At 41.8% G+C, this 27,587-nt stretch overlaps 1 protein-coding gene across 9 annotated transcripts in view; it reads right to left on the reverse strand.

Moving 5' to 3' along the window:
* Positions 1-1,048: 1,048 nt before the first annotated feature.
* clip1a (CAP-GLY domain containing linker protein 1a) overlaps positions 1,049-27,587 on the reverse strand; it is a 56,823-nt gene continuing 30,284 nt past the window's right edge. For 8 of the 9 annotated variants that reach the window (XM_072709191.1, XM_072709190.1, XM_023797752.2 and 5 more), the window contains 9 exons: positions 27,078-27,215; positions 19,933-20,039; positions 17,309-17,429; positions 17,074-17,126; positions 10,059-10,176; positions 8,355-8,508; positions 4,102-4,154; positions 2,003-2,130; positions 1,049-1,928 (listed from right to left, as the gene is read on the reverse strand). In XM_072709191.1, the coding sequence (XP_072565292.1) occupies positions 1,700-1,928; positions 2,003-2,130; positions 4,102-4,154; positions 8,355-8,508; positions 10,059-10,176; positions 17,074-17,126; positions 17,309-17,429; positions 19,933-20,039; positions 27,078-27,215 (1,101 nt within the window). In that variant the 3' untranslated portion in view covers positions 1,049-1,699. Of the gene's footprint in view, positions 1,929-2,002; positions 2,131-3,059; positions 4,155-8,354; positions 8,509-10,058; positions 10,177-17,073; positions 17,127-17,308; positions 17,430-19,932; positions 20,040-27,077; positions 27,216-27,587 lie in introns of those variants that run through there. The other variant, XR_011989357.1, reaches the window with a different exon arrangement.

The raw sequence follows: 27,587 nt of genomic DNA on the forward strand, positions 1-27,587 counted from the left end.
GCAAACAAATCAAAACTATCATATTTCATATTCTCCAAAATAGCAGTTCCTGTCCATGGTATATCCAACTTGATGAGATAACCACCTGCTTTTCCAATAAGTGTTTCCCAGATATGCTTAACACTAGGTGGCTGCTTTTCCTTTACTCCTTACTGGTCCAATGTCAGCTTTATTTATAAAGCACTTTTAAAACAAGACACATTGACCAACATTATCCCCAGTCACCACTGCTGGGTTTAGATCAGGTGACTGTGAAAATCAGATCCAGATCCTCTGCTGCAGCACTCCATCACCCTCCTTCTTTGCCAGCTCTGACACAACCTTGTTTTGGGTGATTATCATTGTCTACATGCGAAGACAGGCAGATTAGTGTGGTAGCCATGCTGGTTGCATGTCTCAAATTCTAAATAAATAACCAATAGTGTCAATCACTATGACACTTACCACTCCATATGTCACAGTGGAAATCACACAAGCAGAAATAATTTGTCTATCGTCTCTGTCCCCATTTACACTTGGTTTTAAAATGTGTCTTGGCACACTGGATCGCAAGTAGGCAGTGCTAAATACAAGTGAAAACCACCACCAAGATGCATTGTGATCTGATCACTCAAACCACTTGTGGTGCTTATCAAGTGTGATTCATTACAAAGATAAGACAAATGTTTCCTAAAGCATTGCAGACATTTACAGACTACTCAAGATCATATTTCTACTATAACACTGACATTCAAATTTTTCATCAATGTATTTTGGAAGAACGGTAGCAGCATTGCCTTATGCTCTCAGGATTGTGGGTCTGTAGAAGATGGATGGATATTTGGGAGGGAAATTCAGCCAACTGACAGACTGTCACAATTTAATAAGGACATAGATTACTATGCACTCAGTTATAATACTGTGTTTAGATGTGCAAATAGTAATTTTCATTTGACATCAATCCCCAAGGAATACCAGAGGGCCACATACAGACCAAGAGAAGAATATTCATCACCTATTCTCTTCTGGGAAGGAACAAAAAAATATTGCTGGTATTTACAGTTATGAATTAGTTTGCATTCTTCATATTTATTTTACAGTTATATAGAGAGAAACATTCAACAAAGCTTTTTTGTACAGATAAACACCAGTAGGAACAAAAAGTGATATGTAAAATAACAGCATGATAACTCTAATATTTTATCCTTTGAAAATGATAAGTTAAACACATTCATACAAAGGCAGTTAAAAGGAGCTGCAATACTTAAAAGGGGAAAGAGAAACAATGAAGTGTGAAGGGCAACGGTTCGTAGAAGCTGACTTGGCAGGTCTTCACACACAGTGCCTCAGCCAAAGTTGTGAACAGAGAACAGAGTTCTTCAGGTTTTCAAACATGCAGGACAATACTGATGTCTGCAGGTTGTGTGAACCCACTTGCAAAAAAAAAAAGAATGCATGGCACGGGTATCAAAAAAAAAAAAAGATAACAGTATAATTTGTAGTCATGATTGCATTGTCTTTTTTTTAAACAATAAAACTGAGCAAGCGTTTCCAGGCAGATAGTGAAAGCAGCTCCGCTTACAGTAGGGCAATAATAATAATAATAATAATAATAATAATTATAATAATAATCACACAGATAGCAATGGCAATCCAAACTGAGCAAGTTTGCCATGCGGTCGGGTTCTGGGCCTGAGGCATGTGAAGTTACGACAAGGGCTCAGAACGTCTGGTCGTCATTGCAGGAGTCGGTCCAGTGGCCAAACACCTCACAGATGTCGCAGTAGGGCCGCTCGTCAGCACGGCTGCCGTGGTAAGCTGTGTGGGGCGGTGAGTCGGGCGTCTGAGCTTGTGTGGGGCAGTCCTCAGTGTCGTGCAGGTCGAAGCAGTCACAGATGTCGCAGAAAAGCCGTGGTGGGGGCTTCTTTTTGGGCTGGTCCTCACCGAAACTGTTGACAAATGAAAAACTCAACACACTTGGTGACAGCATGAATGTGCAAAGAAGATCCACTCAGGGCCGTACCAGTCGTAGCTGTCGAGCTCGTCAGGATTATTTCCATTGAGTGCCGCTTCCGAAATCTTCTCCAGCTTAGACTTCAGCTCCTCGTTCTTTCTCTGCAGGTCCACGATGACCGAGTTCAGGAAGTCGATCTGCTCCGAACAGGACAGGGATCACCATTGCATGCAAAGCATGACCAGCTCAGTCCAGAGCAAAAATAAACAAACAAACAAACAAATAAATAAATAAAAGCAACCAGCAGCAAACATGCGCAGCTCCCCATACTATTAGGCAATCTACACAATATATAAGCGTTGTGAGATCCTGAAAATGGCATTCTGACATGTGCAGATATATTAATGTGTGTTTACCACACAGGCAGTAAGTACTATTCACACAGTGCTCTGAGAGGCCACATCCAAAGACTACCTCACAAACTCTCTGAGACAGACAAAGGACTTTCACCAGTGTGCTCAGTCAGTGGGTAAAACAGAAGTAAGGACAAAGCACCTCCCTGATACCCAGTCAATGTGAATCAGACAGTATCGCGCGGGGGGGGGGGGGGGGGTCATTGAAATGACCACTAACAATTATGGAAGGATAACAATTATGAAGGTTCTACAGGTGTCTAATGTATGGGGTATAGCCTGGATCTCCTTCCCTTGCTTTTCTGCCCCATTCTGTAAAATTTAGCTAGAAGAACTACAGCAGGGGGACTTCAACCAGCAACCTCCTGGTCAGAGTCCATGTCCATAACCACTAGCCTACTGGCACAACTTTTGCTGCATTTAAAGCCAAATGATAAATCAGACCAAAGTAAGTAATTTGCATTAACCTGAGGAGAAAAGATTTCATCATTCCAAGGTGGACTTGGAGTGGAAATTACTAACTAGAATAGAAAGTATCACAGAAAGCCTGATTCTTTGTTGGGAGACAACCAGTACATTGGCCTACCTCCCCCTGCTCCCCCCCACTCACCCCCACCAACAGCTGCCTCCATCTTTAATGAACAGATATATCATGGCACAGGAACATGAAACAGACATGCTTGAAAACAAACAGATGAGAAACAGTAACGAACCGCTGCCTGCTTTGAGGGGGGAGCATTGCCAACATCGGGGAAGGAAGGAAGGGAGTGGGAGAGAGACAAAAATGGGTTAAGCTTCAGGAGGGCCAACCGCACTCCAACAGTACAAATTCATAATGACTGGCAGGTCGACCTGGGTGAAGAGGGGAGACTCATTACTGGCTGATAAATGAAACACACACAGAAAAGTGAGAGAGGTGGCATGAATGTGTTGATAACTTCTAGGTATTAACTGACATCCAGCCCTATGGCAAAACTGTCATAATCAATGAAAATACATCAGCAACAGGAACAAAATAAAACCACAGTGGACTGTTCCACATAACACCCTTAGGTCTCCATAAAACAAGCAAGTCTTTGGTCAAAGCTGTATTATCTGTGCAAAAGCCATCCGCTGGGCCTGGAAAATGATTTTATCTACATGAAGCATTGACACACAGGGTCACAACATCACAATAATGTATTCTTAAAAAAGCAGTCATGTATTTTAAGGGTAATTTGTGAGTCAAACGAACAAATTTCTAATCCCATGATGCAAAAATTGTGCCTGAAGTTAGTTTGTCATTTATCAAATTACTTTAACACATCTGACACAACTAGGTTTAGTATAGTATACAACAGTATTTTGATTATAGTGTGCATGGAAATTAGATTCAACTGTTCTCCTTGTTCATTCTTTATTATGGCACATGAGATAGAAGACAGGGTCCTCATTAAATAGGTTTTGGGCTCAGGAATGCACTTAGGGAGTTCATTTTAAATTATTTTTGGATTTCGATTATCCATGGCATGTGCTGTGTGAAAGGTGCCACATCGACAGGCAGCACACATGCATCAGACTGTGTCTGAGCTTCCGTCTGGCCATCTCTCCCCAGCACAGGCGGATGTCACAGCTGCAGAATGGAGCTCATCTGAACACCTGACAGTAAATCAACACTTTTTAAAGGAAACCAGCTGAACTCACGTTATGACATGGTAATGAAAGCTTCTCTTTCTGGAATGAACAAGAGGAAAGGAATATCTGGTGGAGAGATACCTGGCTCTCAGCTGACTCCTTCTCCTCCCGGAGCTGTGCCAGAGCTGGATCACCTGAAACAAACGCACGCGGCAAGTTTAAGTGCCCAGATATGCCACAGAAATCACCAGGGCCAATCAGGGTCTGCAATTCTGACATCAGCTAACATCATTAGGTTAACAAGCACCACTCAATTACATATAAAATATCTATATAGATAAAACAATTAAATAGAAAAATATTATTTTAATAAATATAATTAACACTGCCAGTGCTATCCTGCATAATAACAGCAGTAACAATAATTAGTTTACTGGCAACCACACTGTTGGTTTTACATTATAGCTGTAATACAGGCCTGAAAACATTCTGGTTAAGTGCCTCATTCAGCTGTAACCCAAAGGAATGTCTTTGCTGTTATAGTTATACAGAACTGTGTAAAAGTCTTAGGCAGTCAAAGAAAATGTTTAAATGACTAAAACGACCCCATGATTTAGAGGCTCTTATCTCATCGGACTCTTATGATATTATAGCAATAACTGAAACGTGGTTGAGAGAAAAGGATGGACAAGAATATAATATGGATGGTTACACATTGTTCCGTAAAGACCGTATAGGTAAGAAGGGAGGTGGTGTTGCAGTATATGTAAAGGAAAACTTGCAGGCAAGGGAGCTTACTGATATAAGTAAAACTACGGAAGATATATGGGTAAAATTCGATGCTAACAACTCAAATAGCCTAATTGTCGGTGTTTGTTACAGAACACCTAATGTAGCTGCCGAGGAAAGCAGATTGTTATACAGTGATATTAGGATTATGAGCAATAAAAATTATGTGGTAGTTATGGGTGATTTTAATCTACCGGGGATGCAGTGGGACATTGTTGCTGGCTCTTCTGAAAATGAACTTGAGATGGTGGAATTAGTACAGGATTGTTTTTTTACTCAGTTTGTTAACACCCCTACCAGGGGAGATGCCATTCTTGATCTTGTTTTCTCTAATAACGAGGACAGGATTGGTAAATTAGACATTTTAGAACCACTTGACAGTAGCGATCATAACATGTTTAAATTTGAGGTTAAGTTTAGTGCTTGAAGAGCAAAGTCCAAATCAAAAATATATAATGTTAGGAAGGCTAACTTCAATTGTATGAGATTAAAACTAGAAACTGTGAACTGGATGGAGTTAAATAACAAAACTGTTGAAGAGGCATGGGAATTTTTTAAAAGCACATTATTGCAAGTGCAAGAGGCCTTCATACCTGTTTCCAGCAAGAATAAATCTAGGAAATTGCAACCTAGGTGGTTTACTAGGGAAATAAAGTATAAAGTAAGGAGGAAAAGGGCTTTGTTCCAGAAATGGAAAATAACTGATGACAGAATAAAGCAAGAGTATCTAACTCTACAGGCTGAATTTAAAAATGACATTAGACGAGCTAAAAGGAATGTCGAAAGGAAGATCGCATTGGAGGCTAAGGATGACGTTAAAAGTTTCTTCCAGTATTTTAACTCTAAAAGAGCTCTAAAAGCTGAAATTACTAATCTGCAGGATAGTAAGGGTCTTATAATTGAAAACGACATTGATATAGTAAATGAGCTCAATGATAGTTTTGCACGGGTATTCACTGTTGAGGACACTAGTAACTTACCAGTTCTTATTACTAATCCAACATCGTCTTTAACTAATATATATATATATATATATATATATATATATATATATATATATATACTGAAGCTGATGTTTTGCAAAGCCTAGCTAAGCTCAAAATAAATAAATCACAGGTCCCTGATGGCATCTTACCTATAGTGTTAAAAGAGATGAGGGATATTATTTGCCGACCCTTAACTTTACTGTTTCAAAAATCCTTATCTGAAGGTGTGGTACCTTCTGATTGGAAGCATGCCAACATAACGCCCATTTTCAAAAAAGGGGATAGAAGTAATTTGTCAAACTATAGGCCAATCAGTCTAACTTGTATAACTGGTAAAGTTATGGAGGCTATAATCAAAGAGAAAATGGTAGATTACCTGGACTCAAATAACATTTTGAGGGATAGCCAGCATGGATTTAGGAGAGGTAGATCCTGTTTAACAAATCTGTTGGAGTTTTTTGAGGAAGCTACTCAGGAAGTTGATGATAAGAAGGCCTATGATGTCATCTACTTAGATTTCCAAAAGGCTTTTGATGTTGTTCCCCACAAGAGGCTCTCACTTAAACTCAAAGCGACAGGTATTTTAGGAACTGTAGTGACCTGGATTGATAACTGGTTAACAGATAGGAAGCAGCGAGTAGTTATAAGAGGCTCAATATCACAGTGGGCCTGCGTTCATAGTGGGGTACCGCAGGGTTCAATTTTAGGACCACTATTGTTCCTAATTTACATAAATGATATAGACACCAATATATATAGTAAACTGGTGAAATTTGCAGATGACACCAAGGTGGGTGGTGTAGCAGATACTGAAATAGCGGCTCAGCAGCTACAGCGGGAACTTAATTTAATTAGTGACTGGGCTGACACCTGGCAGAAAAAATTTAACATAGACAAATGTAAGGTACTCCATGTAGGGAGCAGATATATAAAGTACAGGTATTTTATGGGACCTACTGAAATAAAGGTAGCTGATTATAAGAAAGACCTTGGTGTGTATGTTGATGCTTCCATGTCTCATTCTCGCCAGTGCAGGGAAGCAATAAAAAAGGCCAATGGGATGTTGGGGTATATCTCCAGGTGTGTGGAGTTTAACTCAAGGGAGGTAATGCTAAGATTATACAATTCCTTGGTGAGACCTCACCTAGAATATTGTGTGCAGGTTTGGTCACCATATCTTAAAAAGGACATTGCGGCCTTAGAAAAGGTGCAGCGTAGGGCCACAAGAATGATTCCTGGTCTTAGAGGAATGTCATACGAGGAAAGGTTAGCTGAGCTAAATCTGTTCAGCCTCAAGCAAAGGAGACTGAGGGGGGACATGATCCAGGTCTATAAGATTCTATAAGAACAGGTTTGGATACTGTTGAACCGAATAGTTACTTCAGCATTAGTTCAAATACAAGAACTCGTGGCCATAGGTGGAAATTAGCGGGAGAACATTTCAAACTGGATTTAAGGAAGAACTTTTTTATACAGCGTGTAGTCAGAGTACGGAATAGTCTTCCTGATAAAGTAGTGCAAGCTGAATCCTTGGGTTCCTTTAAATCAGAGCTAGATAAGATTTTAACAACTCTGAGCTATTAGTGAAGTTCTCCCCAAGCGAGCTCGATGGGCCGAATGGCCTCCTCTCGTTTGTATAGTTCTTATGTTCTTAACTGATGTCAGAATTTGTAATAAATATTTTTTTAAATGTCTGTAACGGCTAGGAAGCAACAACTAACAACTGAGAGCACAAATCAAATTTTGAGTAAAGAAGGGTTTTCTCATCGCCAAATAGCCAGAAAGTTAAATGAAAGTTAAGTTAAGCATGTTAAAAGTTAAGCATGGAGTGACCTATTGTTTACAGAGAAAAAAGTTGACAGGAAGCAACAGTGACCAGAAACAGTCTGGGGCAGGGAAAGTGACATGAAATATTGAAGATTGACATTTAGTTGTGATGTGCAAAAGAAACTGGAAGACGACTGCAGAGGTCTGAGGGCTGTGATTAACGTGAACAAAGGGAAAATGGTAACTCTTAATACAGTCAAGCAAAGACTGAGCAGATGGACTGCATGGCTGACTTGCTGCCAGAAAACCTTTACTTTGTGGTATTAAGAAAAAGAGAATTATAGGCTAAACAACACTGGGGTATTCAGGACTGGGAGCAGGTCTTGTGGACAGACGAAAGTCCATCCATAGGACGAGTTGCAGCAACAAGTTCAAAGTGAGCGTCTACAAATGAGACAGAACTGTCTGCATGCTTGAAAAGGTGCTGGGAGATTTCCAAAAAATCTCTAGAGAGGGTGCTGTTAATCTGTGCTGCTGTGATAAAGGCAAGGGGTGGTTATTTTGATAAAAACTCATACTTAGGCACTGGCATTCATTAAATAGCACTTACTATGCACAGTAAATTGTTACTGTACACTTCAAAGCCAGTCCGTTACTTTTAAGTATTTTTTATATTTTCTTGTAATAATAGTTTGCAAAAGCAGTGTATTGTTTATTAATTAAATTAATTAATTAAAAATAAGAGGGTGGGCCCAAACTTCTGGCCTGTAGTGTATATAAACCACCGAGGCTGCTAAGTCTGCTAATGTAGCCATTAAGGAGCAGCCACCTAACTTGGGACGGCTGAGTCACCTGAGGATCCTCCAGGGGCAGTGGGCTCGCCCCCCACCAGCCTTTGCTCCAGGCTCCGCACCTGCTCCTGCAGTCGCGCTTTATCCAGCTCCAAGGAGCGGACGGCTGACTGGTATGTCTTAGCGACGACATTTTCATCCCGCAAGACGGCGATCTGCACAGAAGAAAAGCACGTGAAGGTAGCACTGGAATAAAAATGTACTTCTAGCTGAATACCAAGCGTTCTTAAAACTGTTAATAAACCCAGTCAATCAAAGAAACTACATTAACTGGATCAGGTGGTTTGTAATTAAAAAGACACCTGCGCCACAATCAAAGTAGAAAGTAACTGATTAAAAAGTGATTAAAATGTACTGAAGGACAATGGAATATGATAGAGTTGTAAATCAATTTGATGCATCAGAAATGTTTAATTATTAGAAATCTTAATCATGATGCAAATTATTGATTATTTGGTTATTCTGCTAAACTAAATTAGAACATTTAATTTATCTGAAAAGAATTCACCAATATTACCCTGGGAATTTAAATACACACTATTAATGGAATACAAAGAAAGTAAAATCTCGGAACATGGATTTTTAATGTTACTATTAAACAGGAAGAACAAGCCAGTGTTTTTTCTGTGCACTGAACCGTACAGGAAAAAAACAAACACATAGGAAGTTCTACCAGATTGGGAAGGTGGGGGTGCTGAGCTTTTAGAGTGACACATAATTAGCAGTTTAGCTAAATGACGTTACATGGTTTTTAATTCTGTGGAAAACCAAAAGATCGATCTGCAAGCCAAATTTAATAATGAATTACAGACACGTCACTGACCGGTACTTTGAGACCTCTTCTAAGTGGTGAGTGGGCCAAAGCAATCCTTTGTCCTCTACTATGGGAAATGGCTCATTATCCAATGCAGTTAACTCCATTATTTTAGTAGTCAATTTTTTTGCGCTACAAAAGAGAGGTGTATCCAAAACACAGCATAGTACAAAGATTATCTTAACCATTAGAGTGTTATGTGCTAAAAAACAGGGGCAAGTTTGTCTGTCATTTAACAAATTAAGGGTCCAAGTGCAAAGATCATGTGTCACTTCCTGTATGAATGTTAAACCTTCCCCTGCTATCCTACATTGAGGAAAAAGTTGAAATGCCGGTATAAATATCTATGTGTGTGTACATTATACACACACACAGACACATACACACACAGAGACACCTCTGGAAAAAATTAAGCGATCACAGCAAAATTTTTAGTTTCATTCATTTCTCAATTTAAGGGTATGCTTCTGTGTAAACTATACTTTTTTTTTTTTTTTTTTTCGCAAACTCCAGCCTGGCACTTCTGTTTCTCATTGATGAAGGGCTTCTTCCTTGCTTTACAGTACTTCAGTCCTGCTTCTAGCAACCTGTTACAAACTTGTCCAAGCAGTGTACTTCACTGTTCCCAGAATCTCCTGTTTCACATTGCTCGTGTACTGCGTTCTACTAAATTTTGAGCTTGAAACCAACCTGCTGCATTGAATAGCCACCTTACCTGATTCCTGATAATGCACTGATACATCTTTATACCCCTAGAATATAGGCCTTTGGCAAAAAAACATGTTCAACGCAATACGGACTGTCAGCAGGTAGGTGTTGTTTGTCTACCCGCCCTCCCAGCTCTGTGTGATTATCCTGATACTCCAGGGTGCTGATGAGCTGCTATAGTACCTCGTTTCTCAGGGCCTCCAGCTCTTTGTCCTTTGCCGAGATCAAGGTGCTGCTCTTCTGGATGGATTGATGGAAGGAGATCTTCTCCTCGTTAGATTCCTTCTTCAGGGAGTTCTCTCTGTAGGGTGAGAGACCACTCTAAAACACACAAGCCCAAATCACATACAAGCCGTGTTATGAATGATGTCTGCTGTCGATTTTCTGGAACTAACATGATCCAAAAAGCTATTTACAGTAAAAACAAATGGAACTACGAAGAAAACAGTGGTTCTCTGTTCTGTGCACTTTAGTTTTGTACAGTGCTTTGTGACGGTCTGTAAAAGGTGCTTGATAAATAAACTTTACTTACTTAAAAATGTCTAAGACCAAGAAATGCCACAACCTGATGATCTCCAAACTATGACCAAGTGAGCAGTTTCCTCTCCCCCTGCATTAACACTAATAAAGTCACAGCTACTAACATGCTCAACAAAATGCTTACCTCATTTGGTCATGTTGTGACCAAAGAGAAGGCCCATGTAGAGGGCCAGGGTAGGGCATTGGGTGAGTGGGTCACCAGCCTGGGGCCTGAAGGGCTCCACATCATGACACTTCGCTAATCCATGCAGGCACCCACTTTTTGTTATACTTTACTTTTCTTGTCATGGAAATTTTTCTGTCATGCTCAATCCTTGCCTTTTTTATGCCTCTCACACTCTAATCCATAAACAAACTGCCAAAGGCTGTAAGGGTATGCCAAAACTTAAAGGTATTCAAAAGTGGTATCTGCAGCATCATATGAAACCTGATCACCTTGCATCCAACAAGATGAAACCATACTCGGCAGTCTTGTCCAGCTCTGTATTTCTTCCTACCATTTCCTGCTTTGTGGTATTTATTCTTCTCACCCTTTTTTATTGTAGTGTTTGATTACATTGTATGGCTTTTCCATTGTTAGCGTGGTTTACTTGCAGGTGGAGCTCATTACCCTGAGAGCTGATTCCACTGACGTGGCATCCCTCCACAGGTGCTGGGGGGGCTGTTAAAGTGTGTGAGAGTGTGTGTGTGCGTGTGTGTGTCAGAGAGAGAGAGACAGAGGGACAACAACAAACAAATGATGACTCTCTGCGTGTACAGTAATTAAAGGAAATGTGAGACTGCTGGCTTATTGTTGTCCAATTATGAAATGTGAGGGGGGCGGCGACACCCATGCTTCCAATGTACTCTCAATATGGTTGAAGAGTGCCTTAAATCACAGGCTTGATTCCTGGAGAAGCACAAAGGACTGCTTTGTGCCTATCGCCTTTAGTTTGTACAGGGCTACAGGCCTCTGTGTGCCCAACCCCAGCCAGCTCTTTGACCGATCACTAGGGTGTTCTGTTTGCATCAATTCATGTGTACTTCACTTGTACTATACAACGTGTGATTTATTGTGTGTGCTGGGATTAAAAAATATTTTTTTTTTTTACTGTTTACTTTTGAACGGATGCTGGGCAACGAAAAAAATTGCCCAGGGAGATGAAAATTTAATTTAATGTAGATTAATCAGAATGACATTGTTGGGGTGTCAATGAGAGGACCCTGGCAGTATAAACAGGGAGACTCGTCTTTCTCGCTCTCACTCTCCAATACACCCAAAGTCCCAGCACTGTGCTATGGCCTCCTCCTAACCATTTCACCCCACACCTGAACTGACAATTGTGTCAAGTGTGTAAGAAAACAGACCTCTAACTTGAAAGTTGCTGGTTAAAAATCCCAGAATGGTTTGTATTGCTGTACTCTCAAGGATTTCCCCAATTCCAATACAACAACTATCAATGTGAACAACAATCATCATCTCATGCCAGATGATGCCAAAGAAACAGATATTCACCAACATAAATGCATGGCGATGGTCTCATTCCCTGATGGGTCCAGCAACATGATCTTTGTCATTTGGTAGAGAGGAAATCAAGTCTAAATCAATCAAATAAAGGCAATAATTTAGGGTGCTCTCCCACCACACCAGGTACTGTACTTTTGGTATTTCAACAAAGCACCAAAAGTATGGTACATAACGGTGTTGTTTTTCCACTAGTGTAAAAACTGGTACTGCCACTGAATGACATCACAAGGCCAGGCGGGTATTTTGTACTGAATTTGAAAAATGGTTGTAGTATATTATAGGGCTGGGCAATGTGCGATATTAATACCAACATTGCATATTATGCACATACAATTCTTACATGACTAGTCAGATAGATTAAGATCAGGTTTTTTCTTACTATCAACTCTGTATGGAAATTACAGCACAGGGATTTTAAGTTTCGCTAAAACATTTTTACTCTATAACAGAAAATAAATCTTGACAAACTTTGCAATTTTAATTATTATTCCTTTTATAGATTATCTATTATGTTTAAAAATCAGTTTAAAAATATACTGCCGCTGCTTTTGCATTAGCGATGAATGTGTTCTTCAAGACAATCATAATCATATTCATCCTTGCTGTTTAAATCACTCCTAGACAGGTTTGTGGGAAATTTATGAACTCCTTTTTGCTTTTTAAATAGTCTAATATTTTTTTACAACAGAATCACATCGCTAGCATGTTTAATACACTAGGAGAGGCATATGCATTCTGTCCAAGTATATTAAACAAAATACAGTGGTACCTCGGTTCTCAAACTCACTAGAACTCGAATTTCTTGAAAGTCGAACAAACCAGTTTGACCTAGAACTCGATCTGAATATCAGAAGTCGAACCGTGTACGCTGACCTAATATAAATTATAAGCGCCAGTAAATGAGTCATACTACAATGCAATTCTTACTTGAATGCCTTCTTCACAGACTGGACGATTAACCAAATAAAGCAGCGCAACATTACAGTAAATAACAATAAACAAACCACTAACTTACGTGTACTATTAGAGCATTTATGTAATTTATTTAAACTTCATTTTACCAGGTAAATTAACTGAAAACCAGTTCTCACTGCTTTACGTGATATTTGGGAGAAACAGCAGATTACGCATTGCAACTGCCTGCGATACAAACGTCATGCGTGTAACTAAACTTCAGCCAATAAGGGCAAAGGTGTGTCGTCACGGAGGCGGTTCCAGTTTGTGCAGCCGGGTGAGAGGTCGCAATGCATCTAACCGTAATGCATTGCGTCAGGATCAGAATGCGTTGCTTTAAGCCAGCGCTGTAAGCAAGTTGAACGCACCCAATGACCGGACTGGGGAAACAAACTGAAACGCGGACTTAATACAAAGGACTAATGACAACAACCAGAAACAGCTGATCACATGGGGATCCCACACGAGGTTAACGAGGGGGCGTGGCACACGGAAGGAGCGGACGATCGGGGCAGGACAGGGGTAATGTTGTGATAAGATCTTTACAGTTTTGGAAGCCATTAAGAAAAAAATGCTCTTCTTGTTTTATCCTGTTCATTTTGTGTTTAAATGCTTAAAAAAAAAAAAACATTTAGGTGTACTTTTGGGGGGCCGGGAACCAATTAATTGGTTTTCCATTATTTCTTATGGGAAAAATTCGATCAGAACTCGAACTTTTTAGGATTCAATCCGGAGTCCGGAACAGATTAAGTTTGAGAACCGAGGTACCACTGTACTTTTTAAATTTCTTGTCATGCCATCCTGATCTGTGTTGCATCTCTTTTTCAGAACAGATAGCAACTCACTTTTCACTTCATTTATCGCTGATTTTCTGAGTTTATAACTCTTTGCAAGATGGCAATTGTATTGTGTTTCAGAGGCAGGCTATTTGCATAACCAATTGACAAAGAAAGCGTTTCAAGTCCCACCCCAAAGTACTCAAGTACCAAAGAAGTACCCCAGCTGGTTTGGCACTTTTGGTATTGGAACTTTTGGGACTGGCACTCGACTGGAAGTCAATGGAAAAGGGAAAGTACCGATAGTACCAGGAAAAAAAGTATGGTACTTGGTGCAGTGGAAAGCGTTCTGAAACTGGACATCTACAGTACTGGAACAGACAATGAGCTGCTGATGCAAGAGAACGGCCTGTATTATAATCATCAAAACAATGGCAGAGAAAAGGAATTCTATAATAGTCCTGGGGGTGAAGGGAATCCTACAAGAATACAGAATAGCAGTGACGACAACATCAAAAAACAATGTGTATAAGATCTTATCTATGAGTCTGGTAACAACACAGAGCTGACTGAAGGTAAACATTCTTCTAACACATTAACACGTTCTGTTTTTATACATTTGGGTTTAGAGTGCTCTCCCACCACACCAGGTACTGTATTTTATAAAGTTTCTGGCAAAATCTGTATTGTTTTTTATAGTAGTGCAATAATAAGACTACTGGCAAGGAACAAAACGAGACAGGATAAGCCTGCTCTATAAGCCCGAAACTGACAGATTCAGGAATATAAACCAACACACAGGAATGGTAATAAAAACTAGTCCATCCATCCATTTTCTGGACCCACTTGTCCTATGTAGCGTCATACTGTAGATGTCCAGAGCCTGTCATGGAAGCTACAGGGACAATGCAACGGAAAAACGCCGCATGGGGCACCAACACATCGCACACATATTCACACCCATGGACAATTTAGCAACTCCAATTCACATCAGCTGCATTAGCCCTGGAGTTGGCTGTGTACCAGCAAGGTTGCCTCTCCAGTCAATGTACCAGTCTGCATACTAAGCTAACAGGGCTGCTTTGTGGCATATGGCTTGTTGGTGAAGGACACAATTACACAGACAAGACTGCTAATGTCGCGCTAATGTCGTATGGATCATCCAGGTATGCTGGCATTGTCTTCGGAGAGGCGGCGCTCATATAGGGCTGGCTTACGCAGAAACCTCGACTTAACCAAGAACAAAAACTGCTCGGAGCAGGTTTGAGACTTAGCATAAATTGCTAATAGCAGCTGTAAAACCTACCCACCTTTCATAGTATGGGTTAATCGCAAAGCTACACCACACGTCATCAAGTTACTCGAAAAGTTACCCCGAAAAGCCAGTAACCCAGCTTCATAGTACAGGCAACAGGTAAACAGGCTGCTTAGCTGAGCAAGTGCTGCACCCCAACCAGGTCTCTACACTGTGATATTTGTTGCATATGCAACTAAAAATCAATGTGTACAAATTACAAAAAATATTCCCTTGCATGTGTGCAACCTGGACCAAGCAATGACATTATACCACTACCTGTAGCTCTTTTTGGAAAGCTACATTAAATTGACTAGTAAACTAAGTAAAGTTTTTTTTAAGTGCCTTTCACAAACAAAGCAGTCACAAAGCGCTGTACAAAACTAAAATGCAGAAAACAGAAAACGTATAAAACCTATTAAAAATAGACAACGCATAACAAAACACGATTACACAGGATCGACTCACATTTTACCAAAAGCCTGAGTAAAATGGTACCCATTAAAACCTTCAGTAGAATCCGCAAGATGCGGATGGAGGAAGATCATTCCATGACCTTGGGGCGTCAACCTGAAATGCCCGAAGTCTTTGTTTGTGGAACAACAATAAGTCCTTAATCAGAGGACCTTAGAACATGACCAGCCAAATAAGGATGTACCAGGTCCATTATGTACTGCGGGGCCTGTTCATGTAAGGCTCTGAATGTAAGGACCAATATCTTGAACCTGATTCTGAATTGGACTGGAAGCCAATGAATAGAATATAAAATACGTGTTATATGAGAGGTCTTCTTAGTTCTTGTTAAAAGCCTAGCAGCTGCATTTTGAACCGTCTGCAGACATGAAAAAGCTGACTTGCTAAGACAAGTGAAAAGTGAATTGCAATAATCTAACTGTTAGGAAATAAAAGCATGAACCAACATTTCCAACACCTCAGAAGAAACCATCGTTCTCAAACTAGATAGAGCTTACAACTGAAAAACACATGTACGACTGAGGGACCTAATATGAGAATCAAAACTCAATGACTATCAATGACACCCAGGTTTCAAAGAGAAGATTTGCATCAATGTGAGATGGTTGTAATCCTACTGGAAATCAAGGAAAGTAAATCTAAAGGAGCAAGAATTAAAACTTCATTTTTTTCTGAATTTAAACATAACTGATTAGCAGCTAACCACTTGTTAACTTCCTCCAGACAATCAGCCAGAATAGAACTGATTTGACTTAAATGAACAATAAATCTGAATATCATCGGCATACAAATGATATGAAATACCCTTGAAAGAACTAATAATCTGAGCTCACGGAAGAATATATAGTGAAAATAAGAGGCCCCAAGACAGATCCATGGGGAACTCCACAGACTAGTAACTGCTAGGTAGGTTAAAGCTAGTATCATACTTGTAAACGTTCAGGGAACACACTGAAGTCTATCAGTAATGACCTAATGGTAGTGGCTAATGAAAAATGAAATCAATTACACATTAGGGCTGGGTGGCATCTAAAAAAAATTGTACAATATGACCGTTAATTTAAAAATTTTGTGATAAACAATAATATCATGTCATCCTCCACATAAGTTGGGAAGCTCAAAATTCCCACAAAGAAGTTGTCCTTGACTGGCTGACATTCTGGGGCTGTTAACTGGAGAACAGAAGTTGTTGTTGTGTCAACATCTAACTTCATAACTTATAAGAACGGCGAACACACTGATACTGCAACAGGCAATGCTTGTGAAATGCTGCACTATAACAGCCATGTGTGTTTATTTTTAAACTGTGTCAGAAATATAGGCTATAAGGCTGAACTGAAAGCCAAATAATAGATCCTACTGTTGTCCTGGCTTGTGTGTGACCAAAGCCTACCTTCCTGACAAAGCCGATAATTGCCCATTATCACTGTCAGATATCAACACTGGATAACTTACTAATTGACTTATGAATAAAACTTTTTCGCTAATGAAAAGTATCAGCGCCTTTCTTGGACTTCATAGAATAGTGTTTTACTGAAATTTATTGACTTGTGCTACAAAAATGTGTACTACAAACGTTTTTTTTTTTTTTTTTTTTAAATTAATGCTGGTTGGCCCCAAGTCCAGCCCCTCCATGCCTCCACAGAACCTCACCTCATCTTCATCTGAAGGAGCTGACTGTTCAGAGTGGAGAGCTCATCTTCCAGCTGGGGGAGAGGAGAAAAGCGCTGTCTTTTTCATTTTCTTCAAAGTAACTACCTCAGCTGAGATACCAGATGGCTTGCAGAGGTGTAGACTGTACACTTGGGAGGATGGGTCAACAACACCTTGACCAGCATCTCTAACTCCCCACACAGCAGCAGACCTCCCAGGGTGCCGGGTGCCATACCTCCTTCTGACAGCTTCCTTCCTGTCGACTGCTATCCAGCTCCTTGGCCAGTTTAGTGTTTTCCTCCTGCAGAGCAGCAAGACGCTGAGACTTCTGGGTAGTGGCCAGCTTCAGCTCCTCTCTGACAACCCCAGGTTAAAAGAGAGGGACGAAAAAATAGATTAAGTGAGACACATAGAGTTCCTAGCTACCAAATCACAGAGGGGGAGGATGCAAAAGGAATGCAAAGGATTCAATACCAGATGTGGCATGGAGGGGGGGCGAGGGCAGCATGTGACAGACACGGAGCCTGCCTTAATGACATGACAGGGTATATTTAAGTTACCATGAAAAACATGCAGGATGATGCTCAGAGGAATCACCATGACAACGACACAGGCCAAGACAAAGTTCAAATTCATTGCTGAACCAGTCCGTAGCTGGTCTGCTTAATGACTGATAATTAACACAAGGATTGCATACATACAAGCAAAGGGGCAAAGCTTTGGAGAAGAAAGCCAACATACACCCAACACTGCATAAAACGGCCAGATTGGCTTCAGCTATGGCTCAGCCGGAACAATCACGGCCTGCTCTGAGCTCCCCAGGTGCACGTTAAGGGTCTAGGTTTCTAAAAATGTTGAAAAGCCAGTAAGCTCACAGACACTGTCCTTCAGCATGATACTTAAATTAAGCCAAAAAATAATGTGACATGGACACAAGCCACCTTACTGCTTCCTGTACACTTATACAACACGATGCTGACCGAAGACTCACCCACTACACAAAGGGGTCAGACAAAGAACGGTCCCATGCTGTGAGATGAACCTGAAACCACGCAAGCTGTAGTGTGTGGCTGAGCAAGGTAGAGCTTTCATGCGACAACAAGAAAGGGTTAAAAGTCCAGATGCTGCACGGATGGAGAGGACTCACCAGAAAATAGCCAGTTTCGTGTAAAAAGCAAAGGAAAGCCGCAGCAGCACAGGGCACATGCAGACGGCGAGTCATAGCCAATGTTACGATTAGCCAAGGAGCTCTCCTTATATCCTGATAGAATGAATCACCTGGGGGCGACACCAGAGACCCTGCAGCCCTGTCCAGACGCTGATTTCAGTTAGTGCTTAATGTGTGAGGGTAGGAACAGCCCCCCCCTAAGCTTCTGTCCTGGGGCTTGGGGCACCGAGCTCAACGTGGAAAGGAAGAAATGTGTAACGGGAGCAGAAGCAGCCTGAGACGCCGCGTACACGTGTGCACTCAGACCTCAACTCTTAAATAATGTAACGGCCATTAAAGGAGGTGAGCGTCTCAGTCAGGCATGCCTGCTCCTTGCTGGGGAGATGATGGGACTCGAAAATGGAAAAGGATATCGGTCGTCTTGCTGAAGCGTAACCACTGCTTAACAATTTTTATTTTGAAATATTCATCCACCTTGTTAATAAAAGCTTTTTCCCAGCTTCTGGTTGTCCTGCAAGCTGATTTAGCACAAATACAGAGGGGAAATACTTCTCTACTCCTTTTATAACTCAAAATTCAAGCACTATTTGCCCGACTGAAAATGAGAGGGGTGGGAAAAAAACCTTTTTATATCAAATACAAATACAACCATAATAATTACTGAAGCACTTTAACAGGTAAATTTCTCCATCCATCAGTCAACAATTTACCCTGCGGAATGGGCCGGGAAGGCCGGAATCCTAACCCTGGCAGCACAGACTATAAGGCAGGGATGCCAGCCCATGACAGAGCACAAGCATAATACACTAAAGCAGTGTTTCCCAACACGGTCCTCGTGGACTCAGACAGCCCCTGTTTTTTCTCCAAATATGTGGACTGTCTGGCAGGGAACTGGGAGGGAGCAAAAAACGTGGACCGTCTAGGGATCCCTGAGGACTGGGTTGAAAAAACACTTGCACTAGAGGCATTTAAAAGATGCCATTTAACATAACTGCATGTCCTTGGCCTGTGGCAGGAATCCTGAGGAAACCCTCACAACATGGAGAGAGACCTCCTCACTAGGCGGACAGAGGCAGGATTCGAGCTGCAACCCCGGAAATGTAAGGCAACCGGAACTTCTCACTGAGATGCAAATTTCAACAGTATGCTTCTCTCCTTCAACATCTTATAGTGAGGACAGAGAGGTGACAAGAATGGAGTTTTTGAAAAGTGCTTAAGGGCACGGGAGCAGAACCCACACCTGCTTCGGGAGCGTAACACAGTGCCACCAGGCCCCGGACGCAGCACAAAATCAATAGAATCTGCCAACATGAAAGTAGAGCGTGTGGTTTAGTCCGGGCCGCTACATACACCAACCGCGACTAAAAGTGCCAGAATAAGCTGCGTTCTCTCGAGAGGATAGATCTGCCCGGGATGTAATCCGCGGCTCCATGGAGCCGCTTGGGGGCTTCTCCTGTTGGCACTTGGCTTCCCCCACCTCCATACTAGCTGATTCGGGGAGCAGGTGGAGGCTCAGTGCAGCACTTACCCACTGCAGCACTTGCCCTCTGACAGACACAGGGCTGCCACAAACATGTTATTACAGACAGCAAACTGAAAATGACAGTATTAAACAGGCACATCAATAATGTAAACACTAAAGATGCTGCACCATCTCTGAACAGTGATGGAGGAATATAGTGGCCACTCACATCTCTCTGGACAGGCTGCTGATCTTCTGGTTCTCAGAGCCGAGCTGCTCCCTTGACAGACTCAGCTCCTCCAGGTATTTGGAGTTCTGCTGTTTCAGGGTATCCAGCTATGGATGAGAGAACAGATGGGTGATGTACACAGGCCCCAAAACAGCACGGCAGAGTCTCTACAGTATAAACACACAAGCCCAGGACCAGAATCCTCTCCAGTCTCATCCTGGGAACAGCATGACCACTGCTCACCAAGCCAGCTGTAACACCCTTCACGTAACCTCCACCTGCAACCATGTTTACGACCAAAGAGATTTAACAGAAAAACTCAAGAGCAAAGGACTTAAACCATTTGGAAAGATTTAAAATCACAGTATTATTGCAGTTTGTAAGCATTTTACAGTAAGTACAGACATACATAAACACACACACACTTATGATCGGATAAGGTGGCTAATAGATTACGAACACCAAAATAATTCAGACAAATCACTTCTGCGCAGTTCAAGTTTCGTTTTTGGGCACTTCGTTAAAATATGAGTGAAATGCAACAGCATGAGGTCGCCCACAGTAGCTCATCCCAGCCAGCCTGCTCTTCATATGCAGAGGTCTGATCTCAGCCAACACCGGAGACACACTCACACACACATGGTTTACCTGGAAACGGGAGGCGAACAGGGTGGAGTACCCTTGCTTTAGCGCTGCTGTATCCATATCTCTCAGCTCACTTGAAGACACACCAGATGGGTGATACATGACAGCCCCCCCACCAATCCGCCCCCCCGCCACCCCGCTTTGACTCTAGAGTGCAGGCAGAGTGTACCGATGCAAATTGACAGTGATCCGGCTTTATGCGAAGATGGTTGCCCATGGACTGGCACGCGCCATCATTATGCAATGTCCCTCAGCACTGCTGGTGCTCCCTGTGGCTCTGCCTCCATGCCCCCGTTCCCCACTTGCTATATGCTATTCAGAGCCAGGCGACCCAAGACACAGCACCCTCTCCCTCTCCCTCTCCCTCTCTCTCTCCCTCTCTCCCCCTCTAGCCCTACCAATCGGAAGGCAGGCAGATCCAAAGCCCGCCTCTTGCCTGGCGATTACACGTGGGACTGTCACATCTCGTTCTCTTTAAAAAGACCCACTGGGCAGGCTAAAAAAAACCCAAACTCTTCATTCCCCCTCCCCCCCCCCCCCACAACCAAAGTCTGGCTCAAAAGCAGTTATTCTGGTATAAAGGACTTCCAAGCTTGTTTACCTCCTACCTGCCTGGGTGATGCGGCTATTCGGACGCTGTGAGAAGCCTGCCGCAAACGCACTTGTTTGTCCTGTGCGTTTGGCATCACAAATTGCCCCTGACATGGAGCAGACCAACTCCATGGAGGATCTCCTGATGTATTTAGCAAGAAATAACTGACGGGACAATAAAATACACAACGTAACCAGAACAGGCATAAGCCTGAGGACTAGAGGTCGACCGATATATCGGGCTGATATTTGGCATTTTTTAATATATCGGCATCGGCCGATATCCGAGTGCACTACGCCGATTTACAGACAAGAACGTCTGTGGGCAGCTCAGTGTTATTGTTGCTGTGGAACACGTGACCCAAGCTGCCTTGTGCAGGACCCCAGCCAGATGTTTTGGAAGAGTCCTGAGAGAAAATGCTAAGGTTTAAATTCTGATTTTTAAAAGACCTATTTATGTAACTGGTTTGCTATGAAATGTTGCTTTAAAAGAAAATGCGAGTGCTTTTGAAAGAGAACGTGAATTCCGCTGTCAGGAACTGGCGTAATGATAATGAGCCTTCAACCAACTGTAGCTTACAGGTAACGTTAAGGATCATTGATTCTGACAGTTAGTTTTGTGCGCTTGTTGGTCGGCTCACAGATGTTTTTTTAATCGTTAAAAATCATTTTAATTGTTAACATTTTAATTATTACCATATCAGCCCGATGTTATCAGTTCTGTTTTTTTTTTTGTGTCGTAGAATTTCACTCTGTGTGTGTGTGGGGCGGAGCAGGCAGCTCTCCCCAACACTGCAGCGTGTGTGACAGTTGCGTTACTCTGCCCCGATCACAGAGAGCACCATCCTCAGAGACACAGAGCTGCTAAGAACAATGCATGGCGGAGAAGACTATTTGTTTGAAAGTGTGGTTACCATTCACTTGAGCTGATGCTGACAATGGTCCTTCTGCGCAACTTGTTTGCATTTGAGAGCGGAGATTCGAACAACTTGTCAGACGTGTAGATAAAAAGTGCATGACTTTGCGCAGTCAGTTTCCTCATTAAAAATGTCTATCCTTTATACGGGCTTATACGTCGACAACGTCACAATCACTAGGGGTTTACGTTGTCCTTGCATACAAGGCTGTGTAATACGACAAAGTTATTTTATTTTCTGCGATTGCTAGATTCTGATTGTGAATTTGGCTTGTAAGCTATCTGTCTGCTAACAACATCAACAACATGTTAGTGAAAGGTTTTGGGCCTTGTACACTACTCATCATACCATGATGCACTTAGTTAATAGTGGGTTTTTTTTCTTTCAAAATGTATTAGCGTGTAATTGTTTTAATGTGCATGGAATACTGGAATTGTAGAATGAATTGAAGATGAAGGCACTATAATAAAAATGCTAACCTTGCATTTTTTTCTGTTTTAGTAATTGCTGTCTGATGGCTGAATAAAAATCTAATCCTGTATGGCAACATTTCACCAAGCCAACACCAGGAAAAGCCAGGTGTGATATCTGCAGCAGACTGGTGAGCTTGGGAGCTGAAGAAGGAGTTTGCTGCTATATCGTGCACTAAGAGATTCTGATGCTGCTATTTTTAATGTTTAAGTTATAAGTTTAAGTTGTTTACAAGTTGTATTGTTTTTTTCGTTATTTAAGTTTATATTTAAATTTACACAAGTCAGTATTCAATAAATGCTAAGTTGAGAAATTTTGTGTATCGCTTGTTATTATTAGTGTGATATTTCATCATGCAAACAAAGGGGAAGACATCCAATTTTCAGCCAAAAAACATCGGCAGCATATATCGGCCATCGGCTGACCCTGACTCCTAAATATCGGCATCGGCTATTGAAAAACCCATAACGGTCGACCTCTACTGAGGACTGATGATGGCAAAAACTGATAACTAAATAATGTTTCCTGCATGACACCAAAATATCCAGGGAGATCAAACAGGTCCAATAAGAGAGACCATAGTGGTCAATATCGGCTGCAGTTTCTCAGCGTACAGGCAGGCTCTGTCAGGGCTCCCCAAATTACCTCAAACTGTCCAATCAAAACATCTGCACCCCACCTCTTTTTTCTCCAAAGAAATTTGGACCCAGGGTGGGAGACTGATGACAAAGCTTGGCAGGACCCACATATTAACACTTTGGCTGGCATTTAAAATGTAGCACAAACAAATGCTTTAAAATAAACTGTAGAACCTCAAAGCACAATGTCATTTGCTTTTTTGACAGAGCAACATGCACATATTAAAGCTTAATATTTGCAGGGAGGAAGGGACCAAACTGGTCCACACACAGCACCACCAGGAGCCCGTAATTCCATGATGAGGAACATAAGGGGTTCTGAAAGGCCTGCTGCACACAAATCCATCCGATGAGGAGTGGCCTTATGTCCCCCTGGCAGCATGCCCACACACACGCGCCAAGCTCCCCATCTTCAGCTCTTACTTAATCTCCACTGAAGTTACGTGAAGCTGGCCATCTGGGGATGGGCTGGGGGTGGTGAGGAGGTGTCCGCCCACACGCACACACACACCACCCACACACACACACACACACACACACACACACACACGGTAAACATATCCTTATGGGGACCGCTCATTCATTTCAATGGGAAAAATGGTAACGTTAACTATGACAACCTTAACCCCTACCCTGCCCTAACCATAACAGGGTTCGTGCACATTTTTACCATTACATTTCCATGACTTTTCCATGACTTTTCCATGACTTTTCCATGACTTTTCCATGACTTTTCCATGACTTAAAGGTAAATATTCATGACTTAATAAACAGTAGTTCTGAGGCACTCACAAGGAATATAAGTTTTAAAAGCCTTTATTTAAACTTGGCTATCCATTAAAAACATGCCAACATGTTTCAGCCTCTGTGGCCTTCTTCAGGGCAAAAAAATGCTGTTTTTTTTATGGGACCCGTCCCATAGCCTGACATGCATGTCTAGCTGTTTAGCCTGTAAATAGTGATTCAGGCTTTCATCAAATAACATGACATATACTCGTTGCTTTGATACACTAGCCAAAGTCAGTTTCTTAAAATAAGGAGCCAGTCCAAAATTACACATATATGAGCACTTGCGTTCACCGCATGTAAATCTTGCAGCTATCTGACTGTCGGGGAACATGACCGGAAAAAGCTGGCTTATGTCTTCACAAGACTTGTGAGAATAGTGAGAATTAGCCACTTTTAGCGCCCACAGTACCTCTGCAGTGAGGGTTTCGTTTCTGGACACAGCACTCAAAATGGTCCCTTGCTTTGTGGTGGAGGAGAGGGAAGCACTGCAGCTGGCAGAGGGTATCATGACATTAGTCACCTGGGTGAAAAAGCCAGCGATCGGGTTGGAAGCTGACTGTTGCGCAGCTGCAGCGGCAGACTGGTGCTTTGCACCTTTAGCATGGCTAGATAGCGCTGCTTCTCCCATGTTCGAAATGTCGAACGTTTTATGGCAAAGTCTACATTTTGCTCGTCCCGGGTCCTGGTCTTTCTCAAGCCATGCATTATACTTTTCAGATTGAAGCCAAACATTATTAAAGCGACATTTTCCCGGCATTGTTTATTTTTGCTCAGCTGCAACTGAGTTGCCCCAAGCAGAGAACATGTCACGTGATTCCTGTCAGCACAAGTACGTAGGCAATACGTCGCATAAACGGCGGATGGTCGCATTTGGATCGCGTTCCATTACGAAGCATCGCGTTTTATTCGCGAAAACGTCGGATCGTCGCGGTGCTGAAAAGTGTTGCTCGCTTAAACGCCCAATGTGCAAATGACTGAAAAGCTACTAAATACCGACCTTAAAAAAACTTATCAGCGATGTAGCGCCGACGTACATGTGCTGACTGGGATGTGACTGATCGCCCGAACGAAAAAATTATTGCAATTTGAAAACCAATATTATCAATTGAACAAATTCAAGTACACGGATATTTTTCAAAAACAAATTTCCATGACTTTTCCAAAACTTTGAGTTTATTCATTTTCCAAAACTTTTCCAGGCCTGGAAATTGCCATTTTAAAATTCCATGACTTTTCCAGGTTTTTCATGACCGTACGAACCCTGCCATAACCATAAGTAACCTAACAAAATACAAGAGTTTTTGCATTTTTAGTTTTTTCATAGCAGTCACCGATTTTTATAAAATAGAGTTTTCCCTTATGGGGACCAGGAAACCGGTCCCCATAAGGGAAAAAAACAGATATTTATCACGTTATGGGGACATTATGTCCCCATAAGGATAGGTAAACCTGTTCGCACACACCCACACACACCCACACACACACACACACACACCCTCAAAAGTGAACATAAACACACAGAACACACATGGGGCACAGAGACACACAGGATATTCTCACTGACCTGAAACCCTGCATCACAAAACAAACGTAGATAAAAATAAAACGGCCTAGGGCCAGATTCCCAAGCCTCTATGGAGTGTCTGGTTAAGCAAGCCCTTGTCCACCCAGATGGGGGAACGATGACATTGCAGTACATGTTTCCTTTTACGTCACCCTGGTGCGTGTGTCTGTCAGCTGATACACTGCCATCCCACGGCAGGCATCTGTACCAGCTCCATTCCAGTGCAGGTGCCCCACGTCAGACTGACATCTTCACAATGGGGGTGTCTTCATTAGCGAAAGTCCCTCAGATGGCAGGGTGAGAATTAAATTCGAATATTACTTCTACTGCTTAAACTAAAATCTGATCCCCTTGACAGCTGTGATACACCCTCTGGTCATATAATGACTTAATCCAGAAGCAACGGCCATATCACCCTTCATCCAATCTCCTGCCCATGGTACCAACACAACCAATGAAAGCCTCTGATACTTTATGTTTCTAACATTGAAAATGCGAGAAGTTCCTGTGCAAATGTGGAAGTTACAATCCATCTGTTTATATCATTGCTGCCAGAATGTGACAAACACTGTCAGCCAGCCATGAGAGAGCGCATCAGACATTCCTACTGCCAGTTGCAACTGCTAGTTTACCTTTTTATCTTATAAGAACAAATTTCTGAGTTTCTAAAATCTCACATCCCTTGATTTAGCTGAGGCACAATACAAAAGAATATAATCTACGTCCCATTAGTAGCTGGGTCCCACGTGGCTACAAACAAAGCTAAAAGATTCTAAAACTAACACCCGGCTGTTAAAACAATGATAATTAAAGAGTCTTATGTGCCTAAACTCAGACAAACCATGTGCTTCTTCTCAGGGCATTTAAATATTAAAGACCTGATCACAATCCTGACTGGGCAGTCAATTTTTTCTAAAATCAGATTTTAAATGTCACACAATGCATTAGAATATATTCAAATACCTGTGCCCCCCCCCTCCCCACCAAAAAAAAAATAAAAATCCACAACATTTGCACATTTGCATATCTACCAAGACTGAAGTGTAGCAAAAATCACATGTAAAACAACCAGTTGAAAGGTCCGCCTGTGTTGTAACTGATGACTTGTCTGTATTTACAACGATTGGCGCAAACTTAGACTTAGTTAGACTTCGTATTAATGGCTAAAAAGCCTATGTAGGCATTCACAGATCCATGCATGCATTCACAGATCCATGCATGCATTCACAGATGTCTACCCCCACACGTATACCTGTATACTCCAAGTCGACCCTCCTGCCGCACATACACCTTAATGCACCAAATTGACCGTTCTGCTGCATGTAAACTTTAATTCTCCAAACTGAGCTCTTATGCATGTATACCTTCATACTCTAAACAGGGCCTAATCCCACACGTATACTCAGCTTTACATTCCATGTCCATAAGAGTACTTCTGAAGCACACCCAATGAATTCCCAAACCATCATAACCGCCCTCCAAAGCTCACCTTCGCAATTCAAGTTGTGGAAGCCCCATCCTTCCCCTTACCTGCGCCTGCAGCTCCTGCATGGTCCCTTGGCTCTCCTGCAGGCGGGTCTGGATCCCACTCCTCTCCTGAAGCAGCCGATTTTTTTCCTGTGTAAGCTGCTCCAGGGCCTGCTGTAGCTGCCCAGCAGACTGGGCGGCCTGAACACAGCAGGGTGAAGGTTGTGTTAATAAAACATTCACAGGAGGGACATGGTGCTGCACACTAGAGATGAGCCCTTGATTGGCGCCCCGAGCTCTAAATGCATAATTTCTCCCATTTTGCAAATCTCTCTCAATATGACAAGATAAATATTTTAAAATATCCAAGACCATAATCTATATTTAGATTCATGTCAAAGCATCCGCTTCATTTCACAAACAGACTTACTTAAAACATTAAATCATAATTTTCAGAAGCATCAATTTTATACTTTTCATCCTGTTTCTAAATGGGTCATTAATCGCATTTATTTCCTCAGAAGCAAAATTATTATTATAGTTCAATAAAATATTAAAATCTGTGTATCAATT

This window comes from Paramormyrops kingsleyae, chromosome 2 (assembly GCF_048594095.1).
Source record: "Paramormyrops kingsleyae isolate MSU_618 chromosome 2, PKINGS_0.4, whole genome shotgun sequence".
In the NCBI taxonomy this organism is placed as follows: domain Eukaryota; kingdom Metazoa; phylum Chordata; class Actinopteri; order Osteoglossiformes; family Mormyridae; genus Paramormyrops; species Paramormyrops kingsleyae.